The sequence below is a fragment of the Terrapene carolina genome, unplaced genomic scaffold (genome assembly GCF_002925995.2).
Source record: "Terrapene carolina triunguis isolate 2854851 unplaced genomic scaffold, T_m_triunguis-2.0 Scaffold523, whole genome shotgun sequence".
Classification (NCBI taxonomy): Eukaryota; Metazoa; Chordata; order Testudines; family Emydidae; genus Terrapene; species Terrapene triunguis.
Genome location: NW_020664874.1, coordinates 210013 through 233001, shown reverse-complemented (window position 1 = coordinate 233001; position 22989 = coordinate 210013). Strand labels below are relative to the sequence as shown.

Sequence of the window (22989 nt, the reverse complement as noted above, 5' to 3'; positions counted from 1 at the left end):
CCTCGGGGCTGCCCTGGGCGTTGCCTGATTCACTCACCCCCCCCCCAATCCTAACCCTGGCCCGCCCCCCTCGCTACGCACCCAAGCCTTCCCTCGGCCCGTTACAGCAAAGCCGAGCTGCGGGGTGGGGTGTGGGGGGGTCGGACAGACGTGGGGAGGAGCGCGCTCCCATCAGGCACTGCCGCGGTTAGCTATGGGAGAGGCAGGAGGGGGCTTTCCTGAGACGGGGCGCGGCCGGCCCTTGGGCGTCGTTAGGGCGAAGGGAGCTGCCTGCGCATAGCGACGGGAGCGGCGGCCGAGCCCGGAGGTGGGACCCAGCGCGAGGCCTAGTCCCCGCCTCGCTCGGACGGGGCGCCCGGGGACCGGCGGGGCGGGGGAGAATGGGGGGAGCCCCCGGGGTGCGGGGGGGGGCAGTGACGGCAGCTTGGGAGGCCTGTGGCGGGGGGGGCTGAAGGAGGCGGGGGGCCTGGCGGCAAGGACGGGAGGAAGAGGGGGGGGGCTCTGAGAGGGGAGCGGCCGGCTGCGGGGAGGGGGCGGTTGGGGAGCTGGTTTCTCTCGCCGCGGGCAGAGGTCGGGCAGTGCCGGGGGCCTGGGCTCCTGCCCTGGAGCTGATCCCCAGGGCGGTTGCAGGGAGTTGAGCTCAGGGGGCAGCGGCCCCAGCTCGTCCCCCCTGGCCCGGGCACCTGCACCGCTCGGATTGCCTGGAGGAGGGGGCAGCACAAGGGGTTGTTTGTGGCTAATCAGGGCCGGGATGAACAAACCAACAGCAAGGTCGGGCGGGGGGCATTTTAAAATGGGTCTGCCCGGAACACCTTGCAACGTACTGCCCTGAGCCTACGAGAGGCACGATTATTATTTACTTGTATTGCAATCGCGCCTAAAGCTCCAGTGTTAGGCACAGTACAAACCCGCCACAAAAAGACAGTCCCTCCCCCACTGGACACTAGGGTCTTCTCAAAAAGAACAGGAGTACTTGTGGCACCTTAGAGACTAACCAATGTATCTGTAAAAAGCAACAGAGGGTCCTGTGGCACCTTTAAGACTAACAGAAGTATTGGGAACATAAGCTTTCGTGGGTAAGAACCTCACTTCTTCAGATACTTAACAAATTTATCTGTATCTCCATTTCCTTTGGCTGTGTGTGGATTGGGTAGCTTGCTCATCCTGAAACCTCTGAACCAACTAATTGTTGTCTTTCACCTCCTCCGCTGCTTTAGATTTCAAAATGACTTCCATGTTGAGCCGTGTTATCAGAAGCCTCCCTGCTACTTCCACATGGGCTGTCGGATTCTGTAAGTGTTCTTCTTATTGTTAAAAAATTAAGTTGATGCCGTGCAAAAGGACACTGTCATTTAGCTGTTTTTTAAAAATGGGTTAAAGGTAGATTCAGGTGTGCCAACTGCACCCAAGTCTCCTTGCCACCATGTAATTTTTTTTTACAACCACTTTTCCTATTTTTAAAGTGTTTTTCTCCCCCATTGCTGTGAAAAACCCACAAACTGGTTATACACAATGTACACAACATTTTTCTCTAAATGTGCAGTTACCACAGATTACTTGTCTAAATTTTTCCTACTATTGTAGCACATTTTAAAGTATTATCGGTAATTTTTTTTGTCAGTAATTGTTCTGCCCTCTGTCTTTTGTGTTTCAGCTGCAAGATCCTTCAGCTGCTCCCCTCTGTCACATGCCGCAGGTAAAGTGAATACACTAAAAACCTGACTGCTGAAAGAGCACATTGGCAAGGTGCCTCCCCATCCCTGCACATATCCTAGACAGATACAGAAATGCAGTGTAATCTTCCTTTTTTGGGGGGTATATTTCTAAAAGTATGAACATAGAAATATGTTACCAAAATATTTTTTCAGTACATCAAAGCTGGTCTGTGAAAAGAACAAGTCTACTAAATATCTGATTTTTCTACCTAAGCATATTTCATAAAGCAAGTCTGCTCATCTTACACTGCCTTATTAAAGAGAATCCAATCTTTATGCAATGAGGTTGCTTTGTAAAGAATTGTTCCCTAACTTTCCTTTTTTTAATAACAAAACTCCAACCTTTTAGACTGTAGGACTTGCTTATTTTCAGGCTGGATATAAATTCCTTTTCTGTCAGTCCCTTTCTTATGAGGACAAACAAAACTAATGTCTCTGATTTGTGTACTTATTCCTTTCATTCTATAGCTATAACATATGGCTCCTGATTCCTAACGTATAGCAAATGTCAATGTTTAAAATAGTCTTAAAACCTAACACCTTGCATCTCACATGTTTCTAATGTGTCAGAGATGAGCCCCAATTTTTGTTGAGAAGATATGGAGTGCAAATCCTACCGTTAGCTGAAGACTATCAGAGCTGGTAGCAGGCAGCTATAAAATGGCATGACACACCTTGATATCTGATACATCCTAATGTTCGGTAGAGTTTCTATATCCTGCTATGTCAAGATAGTCAATATCCTATTGATATGGAATGTGAAAAAAGGTGAGGTGGGAAGAACTCAATGTGCACAATTCAAGGGAGGCTGTCAGTTAATATTTGGCTTGTTTTATAAAACCTAAGACCAATGGAAATATATTGGGACTTTAAAACAAAGCTTTCTCTGGAGTTTTTGCAACATTGCAGCATTAGGAGCCTGACAGTGAAACTGACTCTTAATTGGTTTTCCTCATCTAACCAGAGGGAAATTCAGAAAGTGAGAGACAAAGCCTCTCTTAGGGTCGGGAACAGACCGAGTCTGTCTGGCTCTGGTACTGGGAGGTAGGATGGTCTTTGTGTAGGCAGCCCTACAGACCCTAAGGATCCCACTAGGTTGTTAGGAACAGCTGCAGAAAAGCAATAGAAGAGACTAATCACAGCCCAGAAGAAGGACCTGAACCAGAGCTCAGACCATAACAGATGAGAGAGTGTCCTAACTTGGAGGATCCATACCAAAAGGGGATAAACTGGAATGGCCTAAGCTTGATAGTTATACGTAGGTCCTCCTGCCGACCAAGAGATGGTCCCTGGCCAGAAAAGGCTTGTGGTATTGGGTATAAGGTCCAGCTGGTGGCGCAGAGTAAGGGGCTCTAGGCTTTAGTGTGGGTATATACAGTTAGATACTAAAAATGCCTGCTGGGGTTCTTAAGTGCTGCTTCATTTAGCTGTTGATTGTTCTAATTCTTAGTGTCTGTGGTCCCCTGAACCATTTTGGGCCTAGCAACTCTGATTTGGGAAATAGCTCATGCTTGCCCTTAGCTTTACTCAAATAACCCACTTATAATAACACAAGTACTAGGCAGAATCTTCATACTCGCACTTTCACTTGCTTAAGTTCTCATGCTTAGCTGGATTTAAGCAGCTTTTACATCCCATGGCCCTTCTCAGTCTTCTAAACGCAGCCACTTCGTATTGTTGTCTTAACAAATCAGGGGACTCTTAATCCCTGTTTGCACTAGAAATTTGACTCACTGAGTCTTTTTATTAATTGTATTTTTCTAGGACCAAGTCCAGAATGCCTCCTGACAGTGATCAGTCAGATGTTACTGTATTGCAATATATTACTTTATCTTACTCTAAGGATGGGAGGTACAGGGTAAATTTGGTGTTCAAGTAGGTCTCTTTCGTTTCTAATGACTGTGATCCAGCATTACAAAGACACCTGGTGCCACAGTATCCTAGTACTAACTGGGAATGGGAGTCAGGAATTGGATGTCTTGTTCCCAGCTCTGCTGTTGGCTCACTGCAAGGTTTTAGTTGAATCACTTTACAGGTGAGGAAACTGGGATACAGAAAGTAAAGTGACTTGCCCAAGATCAGGCTGCATGCCATGGGGTAGACAAGAATTCAATCCAGGCTTCCTAGTTACTTGATGTGGGACTTAACCACCGAAGAATGTTTACCCAAACTTTCTAGTAGTATTTATTTTTTAAAGAAAATCTTGCTGCAGACTTGCTCAGATTCTAGCCAATAGCTGTTTAAATATTTTCTTCAAACAGTCCAGCCCAAGAGTAAGAAAACCTTAGCCAAAAATGGCGTGAAGAATATTGTTGTGGTCGATGGGGTCCGCATTCCATTTTTACAGTCTGGCACCTCGTAAGTATGAAAAGAAAATACACCTCTTTGCTTTGGTTAATCATACAGAAAGATTCAGGTAGAATCAGAATGGAAAACATTGGGCTTGGTATATTTGTACTTCTCTAACTGCTTTCACTTCGTTCAGTGCCTGATGTTTGCTTGCTATGTGTTCTGACATTTGTAGCTACTCTTACTCATAATAGGAAAGAGTAAAGAATGTAATACCTGCAAGGCGTTTAACAACTTGTTTTTCTGATCTTTACCAGGTTGATAAACTTGGTGGTTTGTTTTGATCCCTTCCTTCTTGTATTGTGTTTTTAATCTTGGCGAGGTCACTGGTTGCTGTTATACAGGTGAAACTCTGTGAGCCCTGATACATATTACAAGCTTAAAGGGATTGGGCATTCCAAAGTTATATGATTTTCCCCAAGAGTTAGAATACATATCTTGCAACTCCAGTGTTCCTTGACAGGGATTAGCACCACCTAAAAGATTGCAATCAACTAAGGCTGTAGCTGCAACCATGTGGTACCTTATGCTTAGCAGAGGTGAGCTAGTGGTTCCTCTCTTCTTTGTTATAACTATAAGGAAACTGGCATAGTCAGTGTGACAGTCTGGCTTGGGAAAGGAGAGAATACATTCTGATGAGAACTGAGGATGAATTACTAAATAATACAAAGAAAATCCTGTGTATATTGGGATGTGTAAGGGCTGGGTTGGGATGTTTGGTTCTCTAGGCTTGACATATGTCCGCTGTTCACAGTAAGTAACGTGCAGCCCAACTGATTTGTCTTCACATGCCATTCATGTGAGTGCACCTATGATTGAAAACTGCTTCCAAGACCCAGGCATAGTCTTTAAACTTTAAACTACATCAGATGACTTTGTTAGAAACCTGTTACTTAATGCCATTAACTTCATAGCTGAATCAGGACCATTACTAACAATTCCCTACATAGGGAAGTAAATAGGGGATAGAGTTTCGATTTTTGCTGTTGCTATATTTTGTTTCAGGATTTTCCTTAATACAGCAGTTGTACATTGATTTTTCACATGTAGACATGTCTCCACAAAACAAGGCTGTGAAATGGCCATTTTTAAGTGAAAAAGCTCCGGGATTGCTTATCTGATGCCTTACTGTGTCTGTTCTATTAATATATGCTCTGAATGATATGATAAAATAACTTCAGGGATTATTTTGTAAGCCTGTGTGTCTTAACTTCCAGATATGCAGATCTGATGCCGCATGACTTGGCCAGAGCCTCGCTGCAGTGAGTAAACAAGAATTGAGTGGAAGAGGGGCTCAGAAAGCTAGCTGGCACTGGGGTTTTGTGCTGGGAGGTTGATCTAGTGCTGATGACAATACTGGGACCCAGGGTTCCTAGGCTGTATTCCCCGCTTTGTCACTCAGCTATGTGATTAAGGACAAGTCATTTCACCTCTCTACCTCAGATTACCTACGTGCAAAATGGTGATACTACTGACTGCTTGTAAAGCACTTTGAGAGCCTCAGAAGGAAGGCACTGTCTAAGTGCGTGTTAGGGGGATATTGTGTCATCCTCCTGGCCAGCTCTGCTTCAAATGATCTACTATTGAATGTGCTTGGCGCTATATAATACGAAAAATGAACGATGAGCAAATTGGGGCAGTGACTGAGACCCAGGGAAAGCTACCTTAGTACTGTGTGTGTTTTTCCCCTCTCATTTCATCTCTCTTCTCTCCCATGCCTTCTCCAGCCTGCAGCTTGACAGCGTTTGCGGGTCATGTGGAAAAGGAGGGTCACTAGGAGGGATTTGAAGGAGGGAAGATGGGGTCCTGGCACTGTGGGAGGTCATTCCGTACTTACCTTTGGGGGCAGTGTGGAAGAAGGTGTGAAGGCAGGAGTTTGGGGAATGGGGGGAGGAGTTTGTCAAGGCTGGCATTGTTGATGGGCAGTGGGGACATGACTCTGAAAGAGTTGAAGGCTGGGTTGGAGTCGTGCAAAGCCTTGGCTGTGAGGTTGATGCAGTAGCCAAGGGGGAGCCGGAGGAGGGATTCAAAGAGGAGTCAATCTGATTGACTGCCGGCGTGCAAACAGTGCACTTTATATTCACGGACTGCATGCTGGTGTTAAGTGGTGCACTGGCCGCTTGGATTTGGTAGTAGCCTTTTACACGATAGTTTGAGGAAGTCAGAATTCAAATTTGTGTTTATTTTAGTTTTATATATATCCCTGCAATGGGGTGCAGAGGTGTATAGGCTTGTTTGTACAGATATCCTGAGGATTTGTATACGGTGTTTTCTATGGAAATATGAAAAAAATTGCTGCTTCTCTTTTGTGTATCCCTGTAGAAGCAGTAGGTGTTCAAACACTGAGGGGTAGGCTGGTGTGACATCTCTGACTCCCTCTTCTCTCCCCTAGTTTTGACTTGAGGCTGCCCCAAGCTGGGGGAGAGAGGTAGTAACCACTTGTGCATTGGGGGAAGGGGGGTTATTGAAGAGGTGGAGTTTCCCTTTTCTATTTTGAGTCCATTTCCAGCTCTTTCTGTGGGCAGCCATATATGCAACCTCCCCTCTGAATTAGGGAAGCATGCTCGCTGTTGTCCCTGTTTTGCAAGCTAGCTTTTGAAATTGGGTGCCTGGGGACCTTGGCAAAGTTACCATTTTATTTGTTGGTGCAGATTTTCTTGTCTGACTTCTTCTTTCAGAGGGTTGCTGAACCGGACCAACGTCCCGAAGGAAGTTGTTGATTACATTGTTTATGGCACAGTTATTCAGGAGGTGAAAACAAGCAATGTTGCTAGAGAGGTGGGTTAAACAGCTAACCGGAGGGAACTAACCTCTAGGAAAGAATCAGTTCATCACTGCTCCTTGTGGATTGGGAAAATAAGCCATTCACACTGTGTGGTGCAGCAAGGAATTAAATGGCACTCCCATCCCGTTAAAATCATAAATCTACCCTCTCAGTTCTAATACTGTGCACTGCAAAATCCCTCTTGGGGGAATCCCAGAAAGGCAGGGCCCTGATAAGGGATGATTAATCATTCTGCTTGAACTGTCCACTTGGGATCACGATCTGGTTTGCCAGAAATACTTGATACCACTACAATATTTTTTTGAAAAATAAAGCTGGGAGATCCAAGATGCAGCATTTGAGTGCTCTGGAGATTGCTAGCTTAGCTGCCTTTCCTGGTGGCAGATGTAAAGAGAGAAGTGACTACACATAATACAGGGAAAAGTGTAGAAATCTGTTACTATAAAGCCATCTCCAGAACATTAGACATGATTCTGCTCTAATCAACCTAGCTTTTGAAACCTCAGTTGGTGTTCTGCATAGCAGCCAGCGCCATTCCACCGGAAAGGATCCCACCTAAAACTTGTTACATAATTTCACCTAACTGCACTTGTTATTTCCAGTACTTCTCAGATTCAATCATCAGGTTATTTTTATATGTGCAAGTGTTTTCTTTGACCTCCTGTCAGTCAACTGAGACTGTGGTTTAATTTTAACTTCCAGAGAAGGTTTGAACTTTAAACTAGTTGGCTGAGTGTCAGTTAAGGTGTGTCTTCTTATGGCAACACGTATTCCAGAATAGTTATTCTTTTGTGACAGAGGCCTCCACTCCCTGCTCTGTTAGAGCTTGTTGTCATTCCTATTATACAGCCTTGCTTTCAGGAAAGCTTGGTCTGCCACAAACATTTGTTCAGTTATATGCAAATTACAGCTTGTATTCGACTGCAGTGTATTCAAGTTCTCAAACAAAATTACATTCATTTTCTTGCATCTATAAATAATAGATGATAGGGTGAAGCAAAAGTACATGAAGTTTTCAGAAATACGGTGCTGTGTTGCATAAGAGGAATTTGTCTGTTCATTTACGGTCTGCCCATGGTTGCCCGTGTAGTTTGATAAAGAGCTTTGAGAGGCAGACAGCAGGCCAGCTCTCTGCTTACAATAGAAGGAAGATTCCTCATAGTGAACGCGTGCAGAATGCCTTACCTCAGCTGCGTAGGTGGAAACTTGACACGTTTGCAGCTTAAATTCTGCAAAGATGTCTGTCATTTAATGTTTCAAGAAGCAAGTACTGTGAGGTAGAGCTGGTGGGGGGTTTTAATCATTATCTTGTGTTGCCCATAGGCTGCCTTGGGAGCTGGCTTCTCTGACAAAACTCCAGCTCACACGGTCACTATGGCTTGCATCTCTTCAAACCAAGCTATGACCACAGGTATGTTGGCTGAAAGAACAGGTAGTAGATTAGAAGAGAGGCTGCTAATGCCATCTTCTATTCCCCTGTCCTACCTGCACATCTTAATGAACATGGTTAAGTGTCTGGAGGAGGCTTAGATGGGGAGGCTATTGAACCACTGGCTCAGTGAAATTTAGCAGAGATTTTTGAAGTACGTGTTCCAGGCCTTCAGGAGCTCTTGATCATCAGGAGCAGTCTCCACTCAGATTCAAAATTGTCCAGAAGAACTGAAAGGTAAAGACTTGAACTTGACAGAGTTGTAGCCTGTTATGCTAACATCACCTTCAGTATAGCCCAAACTGAGCAAACCTTGAAGATCCAGGTTTCTACCCCAAATTGTTTGAGGGATATTGTTGCCTCAATTCCTTGCATGAAAATAGTGGGAAGTAGAAGCAAAATTACAGAAGACCGGAGAGTTCAATTTAGAATATTGTTAATTTTGTCAAAATCAGAAAAAAAAAAAAGTTTTGAATTTATTGAAATTTCAATAGACCTGAAACAAAGGTTTCTGAAGTTTCATTTTGTGAAAAATTCTGAACTTTTGGTGCTTTGTCCCATATCAGGACAACTTTTTTTTTTAATCTCAATTTTTCATCTGATCAAAAATCTGTTTGCTGACCAACTGTGCAAAAAAGCAAAATATTCTCCTTGATTAGAGATGTTTCTGTTGGTTGCATCTGCTCCTGAGAAATCCTTGATTAGTTGTTGCTTCTCTTCAGTAAGGGAAAGTATTTCAGCTTCTTTTAAAGATGTCCACCCACACTTCTGATGATCTTCTTCATCGCTTCCTGTAGGTGTTGGTCTGATTGCATCTGGCCAGTGTGATGTTGTGGTAGCTGGTGGTGTGGAGTTAATGTCGGATGTTCCCATTCGTCACAGCAGGAAGATGAGGAAGACTCTGCTCTCCCTTAACAGGGCCAAGACCTTGGGCCAGAGGCTGGCGCTGGTTGCTAAAATCCGTCCTGATTACTTTGCCCCCGAGGTAAATCTCCTCCTTTCCATCTCTCAGTAGGCGTCTAGGGTTCTCAAGTCTGTCCTCTTTTGTAGTTTGCCATTTGATAGCTGCTTGTAAAATAACACACGCTCCAGGGGAAAGGAATTTAATGTTGCCCCTGTGGAGAATTCAACATGGTGATGGTTAAGTGGGGGTGCAGACTATGTTTCTTCTGCATCATGCTGCCTGTTTAGGTTTAGGCCAAGCTTTCAGTGAATTAGCATAGCTCCTAAAATGCTTTGAGGAACTACTTATGGCTTTTGCCTACGTGGTTCCCTGACAGTCAGGCTCGCACTTAGTGAGCTTCACCTATTAAAACTTCAAAATATCTCTTTTCCCAACTCATCGAACTGCTAGCATAGAGCGGTTACTGAAGACATTAAAATGTGTAAAGGGGAAACGTACCCTGCCAGCCTAAATGCCGTGCAATTCGTCTTGACCTTCTGAAACTCTTAGAACCTGGAGTTTGAGGGACAAAATGAATTGCTCCTCAAGCTAGTAGTGACGCATCAGGTGCATTTTCAGCACATCGAATACAGAGGCAAGCATTCCCCTCCCACTATTGATGGGATTGTGCATCTGATTGACACCTCTTAAATACACAATCCATTTACTCTCCAGGGACCCAGTCCTGCAGGAGACTGAATGCTTTCATAAGAAGAGGTGAGAATGGGCAGCCTGCCCATTTAGATAGTGGGCTCTCCATTTCATGCTGTAAAGGAAGCCCCACCACCTGCTCTCATGGTCGGAGGAAAGGGGACTTGAAAAGTGGTGGAAATAGGTAGGAAAAGGGTTTTATTCACAGTGAATGATTTGAGGGCTCCTGGAGTTCTGTGGTCACCAGAGAGGGTATTTTTGCCCACATACTATTAATAGAGTATCCTTTATCGTCCGCTAATGGTACAAGTGCAGTTGAGAGATAAGACACCCGGATTTGAATGCTGCAGACTCCCTGAACTGGAAAATAGCCAAGCCCTTTCATTTGCAGTTTAAACCAATTTTTACTGAAAAATTCTTGGGTTTTACAAAAAGTATTTTTCAGTTTTTTTTTCTGATTTTTACCCTACTTTTGTATCATTCAAATATATAAAAAGTAACTTGTTTTATTAGGAAAATACAGTACATTATATGAGATGTATGTATTACGATAATACATTAGTCTGTGTGTGTATGCAAAGCTGCCTATTGAAGTAAGGCATTAGTCTAGAAGATGCACAATAAACAGACACGCATGCAAGCTCTGAAGTGCATGCGCATCTGAACGTACTGATGAATCTCACGCCCACCATGTATGCATTTCAAGCTGTTGGCAGATAACGGTTTAAAGATTTGACACACTAAACTGGGAAAACAACAAAAATTGGTATCAGAATACGTTTCCGAACACAAAAGTATTCGAAAGCTTTAAAAAAACAGGAGAAAAGGATGAAGTTGAGTAAATGCGCTGCGAATGGTGTGACTCAATTATTAAATGTAAATATTTACAGGCTAATAGCTCTAAATCTACACCAGTAAACTGTTTATTCAACTGAAAAGTTTTATTTGGGGTCTAGAGATATACTGTTTTCTTAAACTCCGAGGTGGCGTATTTTGAGTTCTGTTTTAGTTCTGCAGCAAACCACATTGAACGGAATTCAAAGCATCAATCCACTGAATACTTTTTCCCTGAGTTTCTGTCCACCAAAACAACCCTGATATTTACCCAGAAAAATTATGAATTGTTTTTTGCACTGATTTTTCCCCCCATTTGTGGTGGTGTGGTAATAAACTCTGATAAATTCCTGGGAAAAATTAAAATAAAAACTGAAAATGAAGGGCCCTAAAAATAGCACACCCAGCAGCGTGGGAGTCTTGGCTCACATGCATGTGGATGAAGCTGTCTTCCATTCTCTCAGGATGGAGGAGGACTAAATCTTAAATAAGGGATGACTTGAATTTGGCCCACTTGTGTAGCATACTACTTCCTATGGAGGTGTGGGCCACAGAGGCTGCAGGCCCCAGCATGCATTGCTCCAAGCCACCTGGCCTCACTTCATTTTGGGGCCTCTTGTCTCTCTGGTCTGCAGCTCCATATTAAATACAAGGGCAGGTGCTAACTACCTCATTGTCTGCAACCTGGGAGCAGGCCTCAAGCCCCTGGCAAGTGGCCAGTATGGTCCTTACTCAGTCCAAGTTTGGGCATTCCTGTGTTATCTGTGGTTCAGAAGTGGGGATTCCTCTAGTTTATTTGATCTTAGTAGGATAATGTGCATTATTTGTATAAAGCTAATTGCTCTGTTTATCAATGGAGGACGTCAAGGATTTACATGTATGAAACGTATCCAAATATTAAGTTCCAATGGTGTAGCATAGTGTGCTGCCCATAACCACCATTGGAACAGATGGTATTTACGTATGCTTACCTTGTGCTTCCTTTTCCTCTAGCTCCCAGCTGTAGCAGAGTTTTCCACCAGTGAGACCATGGGACACTCAGCAGACAGGTTGGCCGCCGCCTTTGCTATCTCCCGTGTGGAACAAGACGAGTACGCCCTGCGTTCCCACACTTTGGCCAGGAAAGCCCAGGATGAGGGGCTGCTCACTGACGTGGTACCCTTCAAAGTGCCAGGTAAAAGCCATGTGTTCTAATGCTAACCCAAAATAGCGCCACTCCCTTTATAAAGGAAAGTGGCCAGGGCCCAGGTCATGGAGTTTTGTATCTCTCGGCACGCTTTCACTCCTCAGCAGTGTTAAATCGATTTAAAATCTTTCATTTACAATCTGTCCCTGCACAAGAAAGTAGTGATCTAGGAGCATGTGTCCTTGCTGAGTCTGTGATCTAAATCTTGAAGTGCCCTACTCCATTTCCCTGCTTATTTGGTGATGATTGCCTTCGTCCGGGGCAGATCAGGAGCTCACAGGTGAGGAATCCTGCTCTTTGTATCGAAGAGTTAACAAGCAACAACTGACACCGCAGGGAACTAACCAGTCTAGTTTAAAAACCAGCCTAGGAAAAGTGCCAGTGTGATGAAGCACATACCAGTTGTGCTCCTTAGAAAGCTTTTTTTTTTTTCTTCAGAAAATCATCAATTTGAAAGAAGCAGAATTTTTTCAGTACTCAAGACTGTTCCCTTAACACTAAACTATTTTGGCAAGAAAGCAAATAAAATGAATGACGCCTCCATTCTTTCCTTACACTCCATTTCCCATGGAACATAGATTCTCTCTCACATTCTTTTCTGTAAAGTGGGGTCTGATGCCCACGTCCTTTTGAGGTTAATGCTCTGTTTTAACAGGCAAAGATACTGTTATCAAAGATAATGGAGTCCGTCCGTCCTCCATGGAGCAGATGGGCAAACTGAAAGCTGCTTTTGTCAAACCTTATGGGACTGTCACAGCTGCCAACTCCTCCTTCCTGGTAACGTACACCCCCATCCATTTGTGTAGCAATATGTGAGACTGAGCTATTTTTCTACCTATTGTAGCTACCTACACTATATTTCTGTGACTTTAACACGACTCCAACCTCGTTGGCTTTTCCATAATGTCATCCACTTTAAGTTGAAAAATGACACTTGCATTTTTTCTTAAACAAATTTAAATTTAGCAACCCCCCGAAATAAAAGCAGAAGGTTCATTATAAACACTTGAGGCTGCTTTACCTGTTGGCTTCATTATAATTGCCCTCAGAAGAGGACAGGGGAAGGTTTCCCAAGGCACAAATGGGAGTTACACACCCAATTCCCTGGGACTTTGAATGAAGTTGCGTGCCTAACTGTGCTTATGCCTTTGAAAGTCTCCCCCAGAATGCACAAGGTATGTGTCTTGTCCCCATGTGCAGCACAGAGGAGATGCTCTAGTGTTTAGATCCTGTTCACATTTTGCAATAACTGCTCCTTTCTTTGTGCTATAAAGTAATGCTGGTGTTTCACAAGCAGCAACAGCGTTTTCTGCCTGAGTTCCTGGGAACTTGCTTAGGTGTAATACTACTTTAGAATTGACTCCACTGCAAAACATTGGCATATAAGGGCCATTGCGTACAGCAGAGCTGTAGATTAACTTGGAAATACATTCTCCTTTTGAGACACCATAAAATCAATGCATCAAGGACACTGTGCTGTAAAATATTAGGATTTAGTTTTGCATACATGAACCAATTACAATGCTCTGAAACTCAGACTATGCAAGCACTGTAGCTGTCAAAATGGCACAACCCCCCCCCCCCCCCCAATTCACAGACCAGCATTCTGCCAAAAACGCACTTACTAAAGAGCCACATCTATGTATGCTACTGCTATCACAAAAACAATGAGGAGTCCGGTGGCACCTTAAAGACTAACAGATTTATTTGGGCATAAGCTTTCGTGGGTAAAAACCCACTTCTTCAGATGCACGGAGTGAAAATTACAGATACAGGCATAAATATACTGACACATGAAGAGAATGGAGTTACCTTAAAAGTGGAGAACCAGTGTTAACAAGGCCAATTCAGTCAGGGTGGATGTGATCCACTCCCAACAATTGATGAGGAGATGTCAATACCAAGAGAGGGAAAATTGCTTTTGTAGTGAGTCAGCCACTCCCAGAGCGAGACGCATACCCAGAAGTCACCTACTACAGGACAGGCCCAACAAGGAAAATAACAGAACACCACTGGCCATCACCTACAGCCCCCAGCTAAAACCTCTCCAGTGCATCATCAATGATCTACAACGTATCCTGGAAAACGATCCCTCACTCTCACAGACCTTGGGGGGCAGGCCAGTCCTCGCTTACAGACAGCCCCCCAACCTGAAGCAGATACTCACCAGCAGCTACACACCCCACCACAGAAACACTAACCCAGGAACCAGTCCCTGTAACAAACCCCATTTCCTACTCTGTCCCCATAGCTACTCTAGCGACACTATCAGAGGACCCAGCCACATGAGCCACACCATCAGGGACTCATTCACCTGCACATCTACTAATGTGACACATGCCATCATGTGCCAGCATGCCCCTCTGCCATGTACATTGGCAAAACTGGACAGTCTCTACGTAAAAGAATAAATGGACACAAATCGGACATCCGGAATGGTAACATACAAAAGCCAGTAGGAGAACACTTCAGTATCCTTGGACACTCAGTAACAGATTTAAAAGTAGCCATCCTTCAACAAAAAAACTTCAAAAACAGACTTCAAACAGAAACTGCAGAGCTACAATTCATTTGCAAATTTTACACCATTAATTTGGGCTTGAATAGGGACTGGGAGTGGCTGGCTCACTACAAAAGCAATTTCCCCTCTCTTGGTATTGACACCTCCTCATCAGTTGTTGGGAGTGGACCACATCCACCCTGACTGAATTGGCCTTATCAACACTTGTTTTCCACCTGTAAGGTAACTCCATTCTCTTCCTGTGTCAGTATATTTATGCTTGTATCTGTAATTTCACTCCATGCATCTGAAGAAGTGTTTTTTACCCATGAAAGTTTATGCCCAAATAAATCTGTTAGTCTTTAAGGTGTCACTGGACTCCTCATTTTTGTGGCTACAGACTAACACGGCTACCCCTCTGATACATTGCTATCACAGCAGCCTTATTGGTTTGGCCAACCCACTCATAGGTCATCTTACCATCTGCCTCAACCAGTGCTGCATTGTTCCCTACGGTGTATTTTACCTAGTTCTTTATCCCAAGTGATGAGGCTTCTGCCAGTTTTCTTGGGAGCTCTCCGTTCCACAGCCTAATGAATTACACGCAGACAAGTGTGACTTGTAATGTAACTTTCTGGTGGATGGTTATAGATACATTTATAGAGCAGCATTTGTATTTACATTCTTGTATAGTTTGTTTGTACTAAGATTGTGTCTGCTACGGCGACTGGGGCCCTGTACAAACACTTAGAGACTTGTCGCCTTTGCATGGTGTGAGCGCTCTGTGAGTAGTTGCTTGACAGAGTTTGTCTGGCTGTTTCAGACGGATGGTGCTTCGGCAGTTCTGATTATGTCTGAGGAGAAGGCTCTGGCGATGGGATATAAACCAAAGGCCTACCTAAGGTACAAGGAACCATTCCATCTGGCTTCTGAAAGCTGGTCTTGCTTTTGTTTTCTGTTCTGGTACTAATGGTGCTTCTCTTGTGCAGGGATTTTGTGTACGTGTCCCAGGATCCAAAGGACCAGCTCCTGCTGGGGTAAGTGCTGGCTTCTGGCCAGCATAGTCAAACACTTAGCATTGATGGACATTATCAGTTACTAGCACTAAATGCTTCGCTTGCTGTAGAATGTCTGAGCGTTTAGTTAGGCGCGTTCCAGCCAGCCAGAGATCTGGGCCCTGCCTCAAAGGGCTGAGAAAATCTGGGTACAAGACATGATGCAGCAAATGGAGATGACTGAGAATAGGGTAGAGCTGAGGCGGGGATTATAGCAACACAGTTACATGGGTACTCAGGCATGTGCAAGGCATGGTGTTGCCTCAGGTTATTGATACATGTGGCAGTATTAAGCTGCCTTAACCAGCCAAGTAACAAGTCACAAGACTTTGCACTGCAAAAAATTGCCCAGGGAGGTTGTGGAATCTCCATCACAGGAGAGTTTTAAGAGCAGGTTCGACAAACACCTGTCAGGGATGGTCCTGCCATGAGTGCAGGGGGCTGGACTAGATGACCTCTCAAGGTCCCTTCCAGTTCTATGATTCATTAGTGTTGATGTTAGCATACATCTCAAGACTTGGAGAATTTGAATGTGGTTAAAATCCAGCTAATCGGATTTGATGCCCGGTCTTTCCAGACTTGCACACAAAGCCAAAAGAGGTCAATTAACTTTAGAAATGGGGTGAAATGCTCGTCTTCACCTCCCTAACGCATCTCTGTATGGGATGGTGGTGGCTTTTGGGTTGTACATCAGTTTGAGTGAGAGAGGCTGAAAGCTTCGTGAGCACTTACTTGTTTGGCATCTTAAACGCTGCAGCTCCATTTTGCGAGAGAGGAGGTTATAATAGGGATCGTAGTGAAGGAAGTGGGGAGGAGTCCATGGAACACATGCATTAATGTCACTCTTGCTTTTCTGACTCTTTAGGCCAACGTATGGTACTCCCAAAGTGTTGGAGAGGGCTGGTCTAACACTGGCTGATATTGATGTGTTTGAATTTCATGAAGCTTTCGCTGTAAGTATCTGCACAGGAACATGCATGGAGGAGGTGACACACCAGTGTGTCTTGGGTTGCAGATCTGGGTTCTCCTGCGTAAGATCTATAGCAAGGATATTTAATTTGGTTTTATGTCAGGAGTGGAAAGAGCTCTCTTCTTATTCGGTTTCCTTCATCAGATGTAGGGTTTTATATATGCACACTATGATTTTGTACATTAACAGTTAGTCTGGGCTGAGGTGCTCTGTGCAGACAGTTTATTCAGTTAATCAGAGGCAACATTTTTCTCTAAGGTGTCAACTGACTGGGACAAGGCTCATGCAAATGATGTTCCTTTGAGCCCTTTGTGTACAGCCAGCTGTGTTCATCCTTCTTGATCACTGACTAGTTTGAGGAAACTAAGATACCCCTAACTTGTTAGTACTCCACCGTTTACAGTAAAAGCTTTTCTGTCCGGCATGTTGGGAATGGGGGGTGCTGGTAAGTGAAAAATGCTACTTAACTAAGAGGGAGGGAGTTTGGGTGCAGGAGGGGGCTCGGGGCAGGGGGTTGGGGTTTCGGGGTGCTGGATCCGGGGGCGGAGAGGGCGCTCACCTTGGGCAGCTTCCCGCAAGCAGCAACCTGTCCCTGCCGCTCCTAGTCGGAGGTGTGGCAGGCGGCTCTGCGTGCTGCCCCTGCTCCGAATGCTGGCTCCGCAGTTCCCATTGGCTGGAAGCTGCGGCCAATAGGAGCTGCGGGGGCGGCGCCTGTGGGCGGAAGCAGTGCGCAGAGGCGCCTGCTGAGCGTCTACTTAGGAGCAGCAGGGACCTGTTGTCGCTTCCGGGGAGGCATGGGGAGCCAGGCAGGTGCCAAACAGACTATATAAACCGGACTTTCTCTGAAGATTAGAAACGCCGGTTTATAGAGCTTTCCGGGTGGTACAGGGCCGGATAACACACCTTGTACTGGACTTCATTCTGAGTCTGCTGTCGTCCTTGAGTCTTTTCCCCTCCTTTCTAGGGGCAGATTCTGGCTAACCTGAAAGCTATGGATTCAGATTGGTTTGCACAAAACTACATGGGCAGAAAGTCTAAGGTAAGGACAGAGTGAGGAAGCAGGTTTTAAGGTCAGTGTTGCTTTTGCAATTTTCATTCCTTGCTGTAAAAACCTATCCGAACTGCATAGCAATTCTAAGGCCCGTATTGTGTTGATACAAGGGAGAAATACTCAGTTTCCTAAAAATCAATAAATGGTTCAGTTCTTCCTAGTTCGAGGCGCTGTAGCTACTCTGACGTGACCTCTGGCACTTCAGCACCAAGAGAAGGCAAAGATCTAGAGCTGTGCGGCTAATGTTTCTCAGTAAAAATGATAGGTGAGATTAAACCACTGGCCTCTAGCAGCTAACTGGCTGTAGATGGCATCCTATCACCATAAAGCCTCTTACATTTGCTTACACTGCAGTGAAACACATATGTAAGCTGTAGGGAGCACGCCAGCAGCAGAGACTAGCTGGCTTCGTAGGTCTCTTCAGCCCCTGATCTCCATGTTGGTTATGTTCTCATCTGCGGCGGGAAGGACTCCGAGGGAGCGGGACAGGCTCCTTGGAGGCAGAGGTTGGCAAGCCCGTTCCTTTGGTTTGTTCTTGCAGGTTGGAGCCCCGCCTCTGGAGAAGTTCAATAAGTGGGGTGGCTCCCTGTCTCTGGGCCACCCTTTTGGTGCCACTGGCTGCCGTTTAGTAATGACTGCGGCGCACCGGCTGAAGAAAGAAGGAGGGCAGTACGGTGTGGTTGCTGCCTGTGCTGCGGGAGGACAGGTAATGCTGCATGGACTTGCTGGCTTTGTGCCCTCTGCTGAGACGGGCAGGAATTCCTCTGTTCCTCTTGGTACCAAGAAGTCATGTCCTGTGTATGTTGGACATCGGTGCAGCTTTGAAGTTTGTTACCATCAGGTTTCCTTAATACCATCCAGGCAGCTGGGCTAAGGAGCCAGCCAGTCTTGCTTTTGCAGCATTTCAGTGCTGTCCGAGAGTGACCCTTATTTGGTGGCCAGTGCTGCATGTCACCGTTGATATAGTGCGAAAGGCAGGAATGATTCTTTACTGCGGGGGTGGTTTTCAGTGTCTCATGAACCCTGAGGATCCTACTGAAGTCTGGCTTGTTAGGTTCCATCTCCCCGTGTAAGGAACGAGAACCTCTGTGTGAAAAAGGCAGATAGCACCTGCTCTCCAGTGGCACTTGGAAAGCGCTAGAGAAGTATTACACCTATTGCTGTTAGGCAGTTGTGGTTAGCGGCAGTAGATTGGGTTACTCAGTAACTTGAGAGGTCACATCCAGACCAGTCCTATCCTCACTTAACCGATCTAAAGAGGGCTAGCTGAGACTCTGTGGAAGCTGCATAATCATTCTAATTTGGGTGAGAGGGATACCCCTGAGTAGCCCGCAGCATGCTTTCTAATCCCATCCCCTGAAAGGAATGCATTGCCTCCCGTAGTGCTTCGGGAATGGCACCAGATAATCCAACCCATGTCTGTAGTGTGCTGCCACTGAGTAAACGCCTGCTATTCATCTCTTCCTGTTCGTACAATATGACGAACATCCTTTGGAAATGAAGCTCTTCTGCTGACTTGTACGTTTACTGCAGACAGTGCCTTTCAGCCTAGAGTAACCGTGCTTTGCGTCTCCATTTCAGGGCCATGCAATGATTGTGGAACTTTACCCCCAGTAAGAGGACAAGGAACTGCTGAATGGAATTGGACGTGTCCTGTGCCAGGCAATGCCATTTCAATGCACTAATAACGTAGCTGTGATCCTTCTTGGAAAGGATTCCTGGTGGCCTTTGTAAATATCTTCTCGTTACCCCATCAGTGACCCGGAACAAATTAACGCTCTGTCAAATACACCACCAAACAGTTAGCGTGGCTCTTAGGCCTGTCGGGGCTCCTGCAGTTAACCAAAAAAACGGTAACTTTTTATAAACGGGGTTTTTCTTATGGAAGAAATGAGTAATGCAGTCTGGGAATGTGAAGAGTTGTTCTAAACAGAGAATTGCCAAGTATTTAGTGTGTCCATCTACAGGCGCCGTCTGTCCAGTTAGGGATGTGGCTTATCAAAGAGGAGGCGCAAACTGAGTTGAAGGAGGTAGTGTGTATAAAGGATGGTGCAGAGTCCAAACGGCATTGGGAAGTAACTGTAACTGCTTTAGGTACTTGTCAGCCTCAATAAACCAGAGAAGAATTTGAAGACTGGGCAGGTTTTTTTTTCTTTTTCTTCTTGATTATTTACCCTTAGCGCGTGAAACCGTCAGTGTATGTACTCTGAGGCTTGTCTGCTTGGAAACATCACCAGGCTATTCTGGGCTCTTGAAAATAGGAGTGAGGGGCTCCGCAGAATTTGCCCCAGAATCCACACTGTGCTGCAGAACTGTGCTCCAGAATTGAATGCTAAGAAATAAAACTAATATGTTCATGTGAAACTGTCCCTACTCATCTTCCAAACCCTCCAGCTTCCCCCAGGACAGCTTAGTTCCATGTTGTAATACAAAAGTCTGCAGTACATTGAACCATGAAGGGGAAAAAATAGGAGCGATGTAAGAATTTGAATTCAGTATCCAATTGTTTCTCAGTTCCATTGTCTGCTGTTGGCCGTGCAGATCAGCTGTGCTCTCCAAACCAGGATTATGGGAGGATTCATCTCACGTCAGCCTACTTCTGTTGGGGAGAGAGAGAGTGAAGCTTTCAGTCCCACAGAGCTCTTCTTCGGGCGACGCTTTGTTCCACTCTGCATTTAGCTGTGACGCTGGGAGCACCTTTCCCACACCTGTGGGGCTCTAAAGCTTGTCGCTCTCAGCAACAGAAGTCGGTCCAATAAGAGCTATTACCCCCCCCTCACCTTGTCTCTCTAATATCCTGAGACCGACATGGCTACAACTACATGGGATATGTCACAGCGGCCTGTAACTTTGGGCTTGGTTTTTTTTCTGTCGTATGCTTAAAATTCTCAGGACATTAAACAGAACAGAGCTTGTGCCGTTTGCAACGGTGAGGAAACAGACTTTTCTAAAACAGTTTTGACTAAACAATGCCATTTTCCCTAGTTTCCTTTTATAAAAGAGGCGTGTGCTGCAGGTCTGATTTTGAATACATAATGCACGGGATTAGCGGAGGCAGACACTGAGGTGAAGAGCAGAGTTCACCAGTGGTTATTAAAATACTAGTCACAAAATCGCCTTAGTTTTGGTCCCCCTTTACTCATAAGCCATGAATAATGCTGTTGCTTCACAAGCACTGGGACGGCTGCATAAGAGGGGGACCAAGACTGGATATAAGGGAGCAATGTTAATGTGCTGGGGAGCTAACGCCTGTTCTCTACGACTGCTTGTCCGAAATGTATCATGAGTGTCCATTACATTTTATGGTTACATTCATTTCTCCATACGGTCACCTTCTGTCACCCAGGAACTGGAAGTGCTGGGCCGGAAACCTGCTGTGTTACGCTAATTGCTGGTAAATTATTAACCAACCTGTCCCTTCCCATTGTGATAGGAGAGTGACAGGTGCAGCGTCAGTCCCTAGCTCGCCTGGCCAAGTTAGACATCTACGCAAGGGCTGCTTAGAGGGGGGGAGCAGCCGCAACTCCTGTCAACTCCAGTGGGAGCGGAGCTTGGCTGAACATGGGGCTACGTATCCTGGATTTAGACACACAGGATTAAACAAGCAGAACTGCTGCCTCCAGAACATGCAATTTAGCATAAACCCACGTTAGCTGCTTTCTCTAGTGGGAGGGAGCCTAACGAAAACATCCCCCCCATTTGAACTCTTCCACTGACGCTCTGGTTAGGAGATAGGAGGATGTGCCTTGGGGTCCTTCTAGCCGAATGAGTTTAGGGGGCTCCAGAAGCAGTTCACCAGTGATTGCACTAGCCAAAAGGGGAGGGTCAGTCACAGGAACCAGCTGTGATTGAAATAGGCACCTCGGCAAGCTGTAAACGCTGGGAGGCTACGTATCCATTTGTGTTTAGTCAAGGGATTTCTCCTCTCCCTGCTAGAAAGCTGGTGTTCAAACCTACGAGTTGTCATTAGTCACGTTAACCCTGGCTGTAAGCTGGTGCAGCTTCATCAGAGACCAGGGAAGCGTGCCCCAGCTTTCGCCATAGAGCTGCCAATTGCTGCACGGGAGAGGCAGCGTTGCCCAGGACACAGGGCCTGGGAGATCGAGTTGTTTTCCCAGCTCTGCCACTGAATTGCTGGGTGACCTTTGGCAAGTCGCTCTCTTACTGCTGCACTTTCTCTGTCCATCCAAGCAGGTGCATGTTCCTTGTCCACTGCTCAACGCTGTACCTGAACAGCTCTGAGTACTTTTGACTATCTGCTGTCACAGTGGCTACCCTTGCTAAACGGGTGTTGATTAGACGTGTTTCAGTAATACTTAGAGGCCCAAATACAATAGGCCCCCACTGTGCCAGTCACTGTACAAACCCAGTCAGAGTGTGGTCCTGCTCCCAAAGGGCGTATGAACTAACTAGACAAGACAGAGTGACTGGAGCGGGAACTTGATCAAAATTGCACAGCAGGTCGGTCACAGACCCAGGATTAGAAACTAGGTCTGGTGTCTAGTCTAGTGCCCTATTACCCACTGGACCATGCTGCAGCTAACCTCTGCTCCTTGAGCAGCTCGAGCTGCTGTACTGGGCTAAGGAATACTTGTAGCAGCTCAGAGAACGGGGACCAAATAACCCATGTTCTCTCAGTGTCTCCACGTCAGACCTGGTTAGTTCAGCCCTGCAGAGCCAGCAGAGCAAACCAGCACTCTTATTCCACCTGTGTCCTCTCGAAACTTAACGTTTAACGTCATTCTTCACCTTGGCATTTCCCAGGCAGAAGCTGGTATTTATAGCCTCGTATTTACACTACAGACTGTATCAGCTCTTCTCTTCCGCCAGCACACACACACTGCTACATGACTTTACTATTTTATGAGCATCCTCTTTTTATGATATACATTCAAATATTGACAGGAATTTGCTGCTTTGCTGAAGTTTTATTTCTGCGTTTTGCTGACGGCTGCCGTTCTTCACCGTGTCCTCGCTGCAGCAGGTTGCATATATTTAAAATGTAAAACATCTTTGCAACTTCAATTTAGAATTGAATTTTTTTTTTTAAGGAACTAAAACATGGTAAAAAATGAAGCTACAGATTTCATCTCCCCACCCCCACCCCCGCAGAAGCTGTAAATGCTTTTATGATGCAGACATATGGAAGAATCTCAGTCAGTTGAAAGCCGCTTTTGTCTTCAAAAACCTGCCAAGTAGAAAAATATTTAGGAAAGAGATAATTAGAAGCTGTTTTTAAAAGATTAAAGCTGTTTTATTAATAAGGCAGCTGATGTTTATCAAACTACATAATCAGCAAAGTGCTGCAGGCCGCGTATGTGTACAAGCTACACTTTCAACATGGAGGTCGGCTAAGCGGGTTGTAAAACGAGAAAAATGGCTTTAAAAATTACTGCACAACAGGGTCCTGTAGCAATAGAATGTGTCAACGTTTTTTAATTACCCTAAAAGAGACTTCTACACACACAGTGAACTACTCCTCCAAAAAGCATTTGCTTCTGTAAGTAACGAGACGGATGCA

At 45.3% G+C, this 22989-nt stretch overlaps 1 protein-coding gene across 1 annotated transcript; it reads left to right on the top strand.

The window, feature by feature from the left end:
• The first annotated feature begins 227 nt into the window (after window positions 1-227).
• On the top strand, window positions 228-19600 carry HADHB (hydroxyacyl-CoA dehydrogenase trifunctional multienzyme complex subunit beta). The gene is made up of 16 exons (XM_024204899.2): window positions 228-307; window positions 1218-1292; window positions 1655-1696; window positions 3977-4073; window positions 5282-5326; window positions 6743-6842; window positions 8173-8260; window positions 9076-9263; window positions 11700-11880; window positions 12548-12669; window positions 15216-15295; window positions 15382-15429; window positions 16313-16400; window positions 17382-17456; window positions 18010-18174; window positions 19050-19600. The coding sequence occupies exons 2-16, from the start codon at window positions 1226-1228 to the stop codon at window positions 19083-19085; spliced, it is 1422 nt and encodes a 473-aa protein (XP_024060667.2). The 5' UTR covers window positions 228-307; window positions 1218-1225; the 3' UTR covers window positions 19086-19600.
• The last annotated feature ends 3389 nt before the right edge of the window (window positions 19601-22989 follow it).

Excerpts from the sequence above, each read along its gene's own strand:
- HADHB (XM_024204899.2), top strand. The coding sequence starts at position 1,226 with ATGACTTCCATGTTGAGCCGTGTTATCAGAAGCCTCCCTGCTACTTCC. Across the intron at positions 1,697-3,976 it reads CCCTCTGTCACATGCCGCAG|TCCAGCCCAAGAGTAAGAAA; the intron begins GTAAAGTGAATA and ends TTCTTCAAACAG. Across the intron at positions 16,401-17,381 it reads AATTTCATGAAGCTTTCGCT|GGGCAGATTCTGGCTAACCT; the intron begins GTAAGTATCTGC and ends CCTCCTTTCTAG.